The 13,151-nt window shown below is 41.6% G+C and overlaps 1 protein-coding gene across 1 annotated transcript in view; it reads right to left on the bottom strand.

The window, feature by feature from the left end:
• Window positions 1-9,546: 9,546 nt before the first annotated feature.
• The window catches only part of LRPPRC (leucine rich pentatricopeptide repeat containing), a 106,209-nt gene continuing 102,604 nt past the window's right edge, over window positions 9,547-13,151 (bottom strand). Inside the window, exon 38 of the mRNA XM_030857794.2 lies at window positions 9,547-11,691. Within this exon, the coding sequence (XP_030713654.2) occupies window positions 11,635-11,691 (57 nt within the window). The 3' untranslated portion in view covers window positions 9,547-11,634. The remainder of the gene's footprint in view (window positions 11,692-13,151) is intronic.

The raw sequence follows: 13,151 nt of genomic DNA, 5'->3' as shown, positions 1-13,151 counted from the left end.
GAATCGAGTAGTTAGGCTATGTGGAAACAACAACATAATAGTTAGTGGAATATTTGGCTTCATCTTCCAGGGTCCTCAAACTCTGTTGAGCCATTCTCAGTACAGAAAAGGACCTAAAACATACCAGCGAGGTACCATCCCTTCTTTCTGGGTGAGGTAATGGGCTCCAAAAGCCAAACTGAACAATTAAATATTTACTGAGCAATTGCTCCACACCAGGTTCAGGGCAAAACACTTTATTTATTTGGATCACGTCATTAATTTCTCTGTTAAAACAACCCTTTGTGGTGGACAGTATCCTGTTTTATAGATGAAGAAAGAGAGGCACAGAGTAATTGTCTGCTAAGTAAGGTCACAGGGCTACTATGTGGTGGAGTCATGTGGGGTCAGAAAGGCCTTCGAGGCCTTTAGGAGTTAGTGGGCAGAAGGCAGGTCTGAGCCACTGTGAGGCTTGGAAGCCAAGGAAGGCTCCAGAAGATGAAGAGGTTTATAGACACTGTGCCAGCTCAGCCAGGACTCTTACAGTTGCATCTCACCGGCCCTGGCTGAGTCTCAGAACCAACCTGGAACCTTCCACAGTGGCTCAGTATGGGATGGAGCAGGCCCAGGTCACATGCTTCATGCCTGAGCCTTGAGGACAGGCTGACCCAAAACAGGTGCACAGAAAGCAGGCAGGGAATGATCCCCAAAGGAAAACCAGAGTCTGGAACCAAAAGAAGGGGGAAGGTGGATGTTTAAGAGGCAAAGAGTGAATGTTCTCCATGGGTTTCCTAGGCCCTTGCTACTTTGAGTGCGGTCGCTGGGCCAGCAGCATGGGTGTCGCCTGGGAGCTAGTTAGACTGACAGAATCTCAGGCCCCACTGAGACCCACTGAATCAGAATCTGCATTTTAAAAAGATCCCCAGGAGATTTGAATATACATTCAGACTTGAAGAGCAGTGCTAGCACACTTCCCTTATACAATACAACCATCAAACTTGGGATATTCATGTGGTGAAACTGTAACACTGCACATGTGTCACTTTTATATCGCCACCATCCAAAGGGCAGACATCATTCAAGACTCACTTACTTTGGCTATTTTGGCTATTGTGAGTCTTGAATGATGTCTGCCCTTTGGATGGTGGTGATGTAAAAGTGACACATGTGCCGTGTTACAGTGCCAAAGCAATCTTGAAAAAGAAAAACAGAGCTGGAGGAATCAGGCTCCCTGACTTCAAACTATACTACAAAGCTACAGTAATCAAGACAGTATAGTACTGGCACAAAAACAGAAATATAGATCAATGGTTCAGGATAGCAAGCCCAGAGATAAACGCACACATATATAGTCACCTAATTTATGACAAAGGAGGCAAGAACATACAATGGAAAAAAGACAGCCTCTTCAGTAAGTGGTGCTGGGAAAACTGGACAGCTACATGTAAAAGAATGAAATTAGAACACTCCCTAACAGCATACACAAAAATAAACTCCAAATGGATGAAAGACCTAAATGTAAGATCAGACACTGTAAAACTCTTAGAGGAAAACATAGGAAAAACACTCCTTGACATAAACCACAGCAAGATCTTTTTTGACCCACCTCCTAGAGTAATGAAAATAAAAACAAAAATAAACAAATGGGACCTAATGAAACGTAAAAGCTTTTGCACAGCAAAGGAAACCATAAATGAGACAAAAAGACAACCCTCAGAATGGGAGAAAATATTTGCAAATGAAACAACAGACAAAGGATTAATCTCCAAAATATACAAACAGCTCATGGAGCTCAATATCAAAAAAATAAACAACCCAGTTAAAAAATGGGCTGAAGACCTAAATAGACATCTCACCAAAGAAGACATACAGATGGCCAAGAAGCACATGGAAAGATGCTCAACATCATGAATTCTTAGAGAAATGCAAATCAAAACTACAGTGAGGGGGGCTTCCCTGGTGGCGCAGTGGTTGAGAGTCCGCCTGCCAATGCAGGGGACGCGGGTTTGTGCCCCGGTCCGGGAGGATCCCGCGTGTCGCGGAGCGGTTGGGCCCGTGAGCCATGGCCGCTGAGCCTGCGCGTCCGGAGCCTGTGTTCCGCAGCGGGAGATGCCGCGACGGTGAGAGGCCCGCGTACCACAAAAAAAAAAAAAAAAATTACAGTGAGGTATTACCTCACACCAGTCAGAATGGCCACCATCAAAAAATCTACAAACACACACCTGGAGAGGGTGTGGAGAAAAGGGAACCCTTTTGCACTGTTGGTGGGAATGTAAATTGATACAGCCACTATGGAGAACAGTATGGAAGTTCCTTAAAAAACTAAAAATAGAACTACCATATGATCCAGCAATCCCACTACTGGGCGTATACCCTAAGAAAACCATAATTCAAAAAGAGACATGTACCACAATGTTCATTGCAACACTGTTTATAATAGCCAGGACATGGAAGCAACCTAAGTGTCCACCAACAGATGAATGGATAAAGAAGATGTGGCACATATATACAATGGACTATTAGCCATAAAAAGAAACGAAACGGAGTTATTTGTAGTGAGGTGGATGGACCTAGAGTCTGTCATACAGAGTGAAGTAAGTCAGAAAGAGGAAAACAAATACTGTATGCTAACACATATATATGGAATCTAAAAAAAATTAAAAAGGTACTGATGAGCCTAGTGGCAGGGCAGGAATAAAGACACAGACATAGAGAACAGAGTTGAGGACATGGTGGGGAGGGGGAAGCTGGAGCAAAGTGAGAATAGCATCGACATATATACACTACCAAATGTAAAATGGCTAGTGGGAAGCAGCAACAGCACAGGGACATCAGCTCAGTGCTTTGCAATGACCTAGAGGGGTGGGAGAGGGAGGGTGAGAGGGAGGCTCAAGGGGGAGGGGATATGGGGATATATGTATGCATACGGCTGATTCACTTTGTTGTACAACAGAAACTAACACAGTATTGTGAAGCAATTATACTCCAATCAAGATGTAATAAAAAAAAAAAAGACTCACTGTTCTGACAATGTCGTTCATAGCAAAAGGATCCAGATCAGGATCAAGCATTGGATCTAGTCCTCAATTCTCTTTGGTCTCTTTTAGTTCAGAATAATCATCAGCTTTCCTTAACTCCCATGACCTTGTCACATGAAGATTTTGTAGAATATATCTAGATTTGGTTTGTCTGATATATTTTCATGATTAAATTCAGGTCACGCACCTTTAGCAGGAATATCACAGAAGAGATGTGCTTTTCTCATTACATCCTATCAGTGGCGCATGATTTCGATTTGTCCCAAACTGATGTTGTTCACTTTGATCACTTGATCAAAGGAGTAGTTGCCAGGCTTCACCACAGTCAACCATTTCCCCTCCTTTTGTAATTAATAAGCATTTGTAGGCAGGTATTTAGAAACTGTGTAAATGGCCTATTCTTCATCACTTTCCATTAATTCATTTTTAAATTTATATCAATATCAACTTGTGGTTTCCTGGTTTATTCAATGGTTGTAATCTTTTACCATCATTATTAACTTGGATGTTCAGATTGTCCCTGATGTGGCAATGGGAGCCCATTCAAGCTGGCTTCTGCCTCCTTTGACAGGTCCCCATCATTCTCTGAACACTTTCACAACAAAGTGTTTCAGGCTCATCATGTACTTTCCCAACCCCTAGTCATGGAAGCAGACATTTCTCTAAAGAATCTTGGTTCCTTTCAGTGGAAAATGGTATTTAGAAGCCAAGATCTGAGTGATAAGTATGCTCATTGGTACTGGGGCATTACTGTTCCCAGGCCCTCTCAGTGGACAAAGCTAGGGGCTATATGTATGCATATATATGTTTATGTGTATACATGTGTATGTATGTGTGTACAGACATACACACACAGACACATCTGTCCAAATTTTTATATATATATTTTTTCCCCACATTGATACATCCAATTCCAATCTACCACCACCGAGCTGAGTCTAGTTTTTGTCCCTTTTTGCAATTATAACTCCCTCCTCCAATTGTAAGAAACCTGGCTTCCACTAGCCTTAATATTTTCACTCATTTAATTAACCTCCAATACATAACCAATCTCCCAACTCCACTGCATGTCTTCCCCTGTGTGGACACCTTGCTAAGGCCCTAACTCCCAAATCAAGTTGTCCCTAAGTCTGCAGAGGTGTCCTTCTCACCCTACTCTGGCCCACCACAGTTCTCCCACCCCAACTCACACCCCACAGCCACTCCCAACCACAGTGTGGTCAGCTAGTGGCTTTAGGCCTGAATGGAGAATGGAGAAGGAGGAAGAAGACTGGGTTTTTTCTTTAACTCTCCAGTGATTTCAGAGTGAAGTGAGGGTTGACAGCCACTGAGGTACATCGTGTGACGTCATGAGTGTTAGAACCATTCAGTCTTTTCTTCCTTTCTTTCTTTGTCTCTCCCTCTCTCCCTCCCTCCCTCTCTTTTTTCCCTAGAGCAGTGGTTCTCTACCTTGGAGCTTTAACAGATGCCAATATGGACCCACCCCCAGAGATTGGTTCCACTGGTCTGTTTTAAAAAAAAATGCTCCTCAGGGCATGTGAGGCCAAGGAGAAGAACCACTGTTCTAGAGGCGTGCACACAGTTCAGTGAGCCCTCCCTGCATTAGAAGGGTAGAGATCTGCTTCTGTGTAATTACCACAAACAGGGGTTGTGAAGAGAACATAGGAAAAACATCCTTGGACATAAATCATAGCAGTATTTTCTTAGATCAGTCTCTCAAGGCAAAAGAAATAAAAAGAAAAATAAACCAATGGGACCCAATCTTTTGCACAACAAAGGAAACCATCAATAGAATGAAAAGACAACCTACAGAATGGGAGAGAATATTTGCAAATGATGCAACTGACAATGTGTTAATATCCAAAATATACAATCAGCTCATACAACTCAACGACAACAAGAAACCCAATCAAAAAAATGGGCAGAATAGTTATTTATTTCGTAAATAATGGACATTATTTACGAAAACAGGGAGCATGCTGGATTTGGCCTGAGGCTGTAGTTTTCAGACCCTTGGTCAACAGGCACATGAAAATATGCTCAACGTCGCTAATTTTTAGAAAAATTCATAGCAAAACTACAATGAGGCAGCACCTCACACCAGTCAGAATGGCTATTATCAAAAAGTCTACAAATAATAAATGCTGAAGTGGATGTGCAGAAAAGGGAACCCTCCTGCACTGTTGGTGGGGATGTAAGTCGGTGCAGCCACTATGGAAAACAGTATGGAGGTTTCTCAAAAAACTAAAAATAGAGCTTATTTTGATCCAGCAATCCCACTCCTGGGCATATACCCAGAAAAGATAAAAACTCTAATTTGAAAAGATACATCCACTCCAACATTCATAGCAGCACTATTTACAATAGTCAAGACATGGAAATAACCCAAGTGCCCATCAACAGACGATTGGTTTAAGAATATGTGGTGTATATGTATACACAACAGAATACTACTCAGCCATAAAAAAGAATGAAATATTGCCATTTGTGTTAGGAAACTGTTGACTGAAACCACCCACCTTGGCCAGGCACAAAAATAACTGCTCTATGAGTTGTCTCACAACAGGAGGTCCTGATAAAGAACTCGGTGCTGCCACCAAAAACTAACCAGGAGAATTCAGGAGGGGCCAATAGGAGGGAGGAGATGCCAGTCCATAATATGTCCTGCCAAATTCCTAGAAACCCTCACAATGGAATCCATCTTGGCTGAGAGATGCACATGCCACCAGGAAGGACCTTGAGCCAGACCACATATGGGCACGAGGAAGATGATTGGCTAGAAACAACCCAGAAACTAACCCCATTACCATAAAACCTGAGACTGCAAGTCACATGGCAGAGCAGTTCTCCTGGGTTTCCTTACCCTGCTGTTCTTCACCCAGGCGGCCCTTCTCAATAAAGTCTTTTGCTTTGTCAGTCCGTGTGTCTCCTCTGACAATTCACTTCCTAGTGTTATACGAGAGCACACTCTCGGGCCTCAGCAGGGGGTCCCACTCTGGTAACATTTGCAGCAGCCCAGATGGACCTAGAGAATATCATACTGAGCCAAGTAAGTCAGACAGACAAACATTACATGATATCACTTACATGTGGAATCTAAAAAATAATACAAATGAACCTATATACAAAACAGAAAGACTCATAGACATAGAAAAACTTAACGGTTACCAAAGGGGAAGGGGAGGGGGTATAAATGAGGAGTACGGGATTAGCAGATACAAACTACTACACATAAAATAGATAAGCAACAAGGATTTACTAATATAGCACAGAAAACTATATGCAATATCTTGTAATAACCTATGATGGAAAATAACCTTAAAATATATAAATGAATCACTTTGCTGTACACCAAAAACTAACACAATATTGTAAATCAACTATATTTCAATTTAAAAAAAAAAAGCAGGAGTTGCAAGTTTTTCCCATTAAGGGTGAGACAGTAAATATTTCCTTTGCAGGCCATATAGTCTGTCGCAAATACCCAAGTTGCCTGTCGTAGTGTGAAGGCGCCACACACAACTCTGAAGTATGGGTGGGGTGGCTGTGTCCCAGTGAAACATTATTTATGAAAACAGGGAGCATGCTAGACTTGGCCCGAGGCTGTAGTTTGCAGGCCCTTGGTCAACAGGTAAAGGTTTTGAAATTGGCATTTTAAGCCCTCCAATTGCAAGTTGTGCTGACGGGGAAATTTTAATTAAGCAGAAAATAATTACCTATATTAACTCAAATATTTCCTGAGGTGATTTTTTTAAACGGCTTCCGTTCCTATAAAGATTATTTAAGACACAATCATGCCCTTGGTCAAGCTGATCTCCCTGGTCAGGCTCACAGAAGTAGATCTTGCATTTGTTTTCTTCTTTTCTTCCACTCTCTTGTTTTGATCCCAGATGAAACAGCTAGCAGCAGTGCTATTTAAAGCTACACCAATCCAAGTGTTAACTACAGACCTGGGGCTATAGGGGTTTCTACTGAGATGCACATTAGTCACTTGGCAGAGTTTAGCACAGCTGCCCTGAGCCACTCTCCTTTGGGTCCAGTCATGGATCTGGAGCACCGAGCAGACTCCGAGGAAGAGAGCGAGGGAATGGGATGCTAGGATGCAGGAGTGAGGAAGCATCTTACTGGTGGATCTGTGCTTATTTGGAAAATACATCCCATGCTCGTGCCTGAAAGAAGGCATCCTTATTTGCAAATAGTCTAAACTAGGTAATTCAAATCTCATCTGTCATTTGTTTTTGATAAAATGATTGGTTCTTCTAAAGTGGCCAGGCGATAGAGCAATATCCTGTCTTTATTCCATGGTCTGCCTGAGACAGCCTGGGTGGAGGTAGGCAGATGGAGCACAGCCCATTTTCTGGTGGCGGCCCGGGAACAGCCATGCATGTGGTGTTAGCAGCTTAACAGTTAAAACAATGATGTTTTAAGCGGTGGGTTAAGATTTTAATACACCAATTCAAAGGATGGATAACACTTCGCAGCTTTTCATGTAATAGTCCTCACAGTTACCGTTCGTGTGGTGGTCTTGTCTTTTCGTGAAATTGGAGGTGTTCCTTTTTCCCCCAAACTCTAAAAAGCTCTATGGCCCCATGTTAAAAACAAAGCTTTGTTTTTGTTGATTCCACTCTTGCACTGTACTTGTACTCAGCTTGAGTTGTCTGATTTCATCCCACATTTGAGAGCCCTCTTCCTCCTGGCAGCAAATCCAGAAATGCTAACATGTGGGCACACAGGGTTTGAAAGACTTCTCAACTCTCAACCCCAGTATCCTAGATCTGAGGTAAAAAGTGGCACCTCTATCTCCTATAATTTGTGTGAGGAAGAAACCCCCCAATGCACACAAACCATACGTCTCAGAAACAACATGCCTTGGAAAGGGGGACAGGTGATGTGCCCACTGATTCAATCAGTGATGCTTATTGGGCACCTACCAGTGCCAGGCTGTTCTAACTGGTGGGGCTGCAGAGCACTGGGAGAGCTCAAGTTCTTGGGGGAGGAAACTACAAAAAGAAGTAAATAATTAAGAGAATCTCAGCAAGTGCACACAGGGGGCAGGGTTGGTGAGATCTATTCTCTAGTGAACTCTTGAAACATGGATCCCAAGAGCCAACCGTTGTCCAAATGAATGTGCAGAGGTGGCAGATCTTAAGTTGGTTAAGTGTTTTTTGCTCTACCTGGACCTGATGATGTTTATTTCATGCAAAAAAAAAAAAAAGTGCCTATTTTGAATTTGCTAATGCAGCTATCTTATTTGTACCAAGGCTGCATAACGTGGGCTTTGTAGAGTCCACAAGCCTGAAAGGATACGTTTCTGTTGGAAACTCAAGCTCATGATGTCCAACAGCAAAGCGATAAGTTACCATGATTTTGTACCCCCTACAGCTACTATTTCGACCATACTTCAGGAATGTTGCTTTCACTTACAGAAACTCTACAAATATTGGTTTTTCAAAAAGGCAAATACTAAATATTGTTTGCTCGAAGACATGAGGAAAAATGTGCACAGCACACACACTGCAGACAGACTGGAGAAATAAATTGTACCAGGAAGCACAATTTGCAATATAAAGCTCGCTTAATAATTTATTGGAACTTGAAAACTCAGTGATTATGCCAGGCACTGGGTATTTTGATTAACTGGTAGAAAATACAGTGCTAGCTGTCCAGAGACTGCAAACACTTGTATTAATGTGAAAGGTTTTTAAAAAATATTCCTATAGTTTAGAGATTCCAATTTGATTAACTGGATTTTTAACTGAGTTTAGGCTGGATTCCATCGGGTTTTTTGTAACCTCAGAGTAAGTACATGACTCTCAAAGTCCTGGCCATGTGATATTATCGCTGTGATTCTGTGCAAATTAACTTCCCTAAGTTTCCTCACTGTGAACATCAGGCAAGAGGGGCACCTGACACACGGTAGAACCCACAGAACTGACCACTGATAACTCATGAATGTGCTAAGCTGGGGACACACAGACAGGAGACAAAGAACTGATCCTCAGTGAGTTTACAACCTGTGTGGTCGGTACCTGCTGCGTTTTCAAGTGGCTTCAGGGGGGCCCTGGAGAGAGAATTAATATTCCTGGTGGGAGAGGGGACACTGAAGCGGCCTCAGTGAGCATTCACAAGTGAGGAACAGGAGGAAGAGGGGAGTGTGCTGAAGACAGCCCTGGTGGAGTGGAGCCCAGTCATCCGTGCAGCTGTAAAATGCTCCCTCTGTCTGACACTTAGAGCAAGATAAAACCCCCTCTGTTGTAAGTGTCATTCACCACACACCCAACTCTAATTCTTGCCAACTTTGTACCTCAGAGATCTCAGACTGAATTATCTGTTTGTCCTTAAAGCAGATAAGCAGTGACTTCCCTGGTTCCCCACTCACAACCTGTACACCATTTAAAACAAGGAAATTCCGGCCACAACAGAGGCCACCACACAATTTTTAATTAAAAATTTTAAGACTCAAGTCCTTGAAATGGCTTAAAGTGGTTATATAAAAACATAATAAGATAAAAATGAAGAAGCCCACAGGTTGCTGGAATACAATTTATTCAAAGCATTTCACATTAAAATTATATTAGGTTTAAATACACGAACATACAATTACATATAAAACACTATACTTTCCCAAAGTTTATGACATTTACTTTTTAGAATTAGCTGTTTGCTTATAATTTGAATCTAAAAGGTACCATTGAGTGCTGCTATAATTGTGTTTATATTTCTATTTATTTCAATTTTGCTATTAGATATTTAGAAAGCATTCATAAGCTCACCTAGAATATACAATGATTACATGTTAAATATTTACATTCAAAACAGGAAGCCAATACAGTGCTACAGATGCATGACTTGATAGTTCTTTAATGTATGTAATATATTGAATGGTCCAGCCTGCTGTTCAGAATGCTAGAAATGTTATTAAGCAGTAGAAAGCTCATCGAGGGATTTATAACTATTTCCTCTGCACTAGACCCACATTTTACCAGAGTCCATATACAAGGCTGGCTTGGAGTCACTTCATGCAAATGAGATTGTACTCTGAGCTTCCCTAAAGATAACTGGGAGGTCCAGACTATGCCCCAAGGTCGTTCCTCATCTTAGAGACCTAATTCAATGACTATCAATAAAATTTAGCTCAACTATCTTATGGTTGGCATAACTACAAAATATAAACCTGCTTCAGTGGAATCCCTAATAGAGTGAGGCTCATGGCAAATCAGTAGTGTCAAAACAACACGTACAGGTCCTGCACCTGAGGAGTACACAGAGGAAAGCTTTACTAAGTCCTCTAGGCTGGGACTCGGCACTGGCCGAGCCCGATTCCTTAGGTCTAACTCTACAAAACAAGAGATGAAGCATGGTTGATGCCACGATGACATTTATTTTTTGGCTTCCCTCCATCTACCCTCCCTCTCACGCCATCTGCAGGCTGTAGATGCAGAATGGTTGATCCCACAAGACACAGGTTAGCAGCATAAACAGTGTGAGGCTGGCTTACTCCCCAAGGCAAGGTCTCCCTTCACGTAAATGGTGGGAACCAAGTAACCTCACTGAAACCAAAACAGTAGCTAATCACCGATTTCAAATGAACAAGGGATACACCAAAGTGGGGATAACTCTCACACAAAGCATTTTCAACTTTTTAAATAATATAATCCCCAAATAGATTAACATTATATTAAGATGGTAAACTGTCTTGACTATCTATCTTAAATTCTTTTATAGTAACTATTTACAGTATAGATATTAACAGGCATGAAGGCCAATTTGAGGATAACTTTGATAAAACTGAATACAAACAGAGGTTTCACTCCTTCATATACTTACTCACATATTCATTGATAGGCAGTATGAAGTAACAAATCCAGTGTAGGGTGTAGCTTGTGCTGATGAAGACCTGAAACCAAGATGAAGGAAATGCATTGCTCTTACTTCATGATCAAACTCACACTCAGATGCAGTTTTGGAGACTTCAGTGAACAGAGGTTTGTGGGAGCCTCCGTGGTAGAAGGGAAGGCATGGAGGGAGCACCCTGACCAAACAAGTCTCTCTGGGTCTTAGCTTCTCACTGGGAAATGAAGAGTGCTGGATTTGATGACTCCTGAGATGCCTTCTGGCGCCAACATTTTACAAAACTGGAAAAGTACGCAGGGCTTTACACTAATAAAGAATTGTTACTTCATAGAATATTAAGCATTAGAAAGCCCACTAAGCATCATTTTGTCCAGCTCCAAAATTTTTCAGATAAACAATATTGACAAGCAAGTCTTAACTAAAGGAACAATCTTTTTATGAAAATAATAAATGAAATAGAGCCGGGAACCTGAAAAGTCAAATGGGAGAAGAACCCTGAAAAACTATGGCTTCTTACACCAGGAGCCTCAAGGAAAATGCCATTGATTTACATTGTAGGCAAAACCCAAAGAAGTCTAGTACCTTAGTATACACAGTTATTGTCAATAAGATGTTAAATATTATCACAGATTACGAATAAATAAAAGTACATAAACAAAGTAACTTTTCATTTGTTTATTTTGTCCTCTCAAATACATTTAAAAAGTAACATTTTAGACACAGAATCACAAATACACACAAAACAAAGTAGTGCCGGCTTGCTTCACAAAGGGTTTTCCTTTGACTCTTTTAGCTGCTTTGCATAAAATTCAAAGCTTTCCTGTAGAGGAAAAAAAAAGGGAGGAAAGTTACAGATAAAAGTTACCAGCGGGGCTCCCCTGGTGGTGCAGTGGTTGAGAGTCCGCCTGCCGATGCAGGGGACACGGGTTTGTGCCCCAGTCCGGGAGGATCCCACATGCCGCAGAGCGGCTGGGCCCGTGGGCCATGGCCTGCGTGTCCGGAGCCTGTGCTCTGCTACGGGAGAGGCCACAGCAGTGAGAGGCCCGCGTACCGCAAAAAAAAAAAAAAGTTACCAGCAAGAGGTGATGGTACAAAACTTAAAAACATAAAGTACTGCAAACTGGTAGCAAAGACTGCTGGGCCCACAGCGGCTGCAGTCTCCTCAAGCTTCAGCACTCTTCTCTATTTCATGAAATCACCAGTTCAGGGCCCCCAACTGAGAATTAAGGCACCAGGAGCCTCTGCTGTGTGTGTGCATGGGCAAGTGCATGCAGGTATTTACACCTGGGTATGGAAGGTTGAGGGGTTTGAAATAAACATGTTTTAGGTGACTTTCAGTTCAATGAAACAATAAAAAGGAATTTTGCACTCATGATTTCTCTTATTAAACAAAGCAAAGTAAATAAAACAAAATTTCCTAGGCAACCTACTGAATGGGAGAAAATATTTGTAAACATATATAGCTGATATGGGGTTAATAGTCAAAATATACAAAGAATTTATATAACTCAATAGCAACAGGGGAACTGAACAGACATGTGGCCAAAGAAGAACTACAGATGGCCAACTGGTACACAAAAAGTTGCTCAACATCACTGATAATCAGGGAAATACAATTAAAAAACACAGTGAGATATCACTTCACACCTGTTAGAATACCTATTATCAAAAAGACTAGGAATAATAAATGTTAGCGAAGATTTGGAGAAAAAGGAGCCCTTGTGCACTGTTGGTGGGAATGTAAATGGTGCAGCCACTACAGAGAACAGTATGGAGGTTCCTCGAAAAATTAAAAATAAAACTAACATATGATCTAGCAATTCCACTTTTGGGTATTCATCCAAAGAAAATGCAAACACTAATTCAAAAAAGATATATGCTCCCTCAGGTTCACTGCAGCATTTACAATAGCCAAGACATGGAAACAATCTAAGTGTCCATCAATGGATGAAGGATAAAGAAAATGTCACACACACACACACACACACACACACACACACACACACGAATATTATCCAGCCGTAAAAAGAATGAAATCTTGTCATGTGCAACATGGATGGACCTTGATGGTATTATGCTAAGTGAAATATGTCAGACAGAAAAAGATAAAACACTGTATGATTTCACTTATATCTGGAATCTAAAAAACACAAACAGAACCGAGCTCATGGATACAGAGAACAGATCAGTGGTTGCCTGAGGCTGGTGGAGGCAGGTTTGAGGAGGAGGAAGATGGGTAAAGAGGTTCAAACAGCACAAATTTCCAGTTATACAATGGGT

Source organism: Globicephala melas, chromosome 12, assembly GCF_963455315.2.
Source record: "Globicephala melas chromosome 12, mGloMel1.2, whole genome shotgun sequence".
NCBI lineage: Eukaryota > Metazoa > Chordata > Mammalia > Artiodactyla > Delphinidae > Globicephala > Globicephala melas.
Note: the sequence above shows the minus strand (reverse complement) of the source record. Positions and strands in the feature narration are given on the sequence as shown.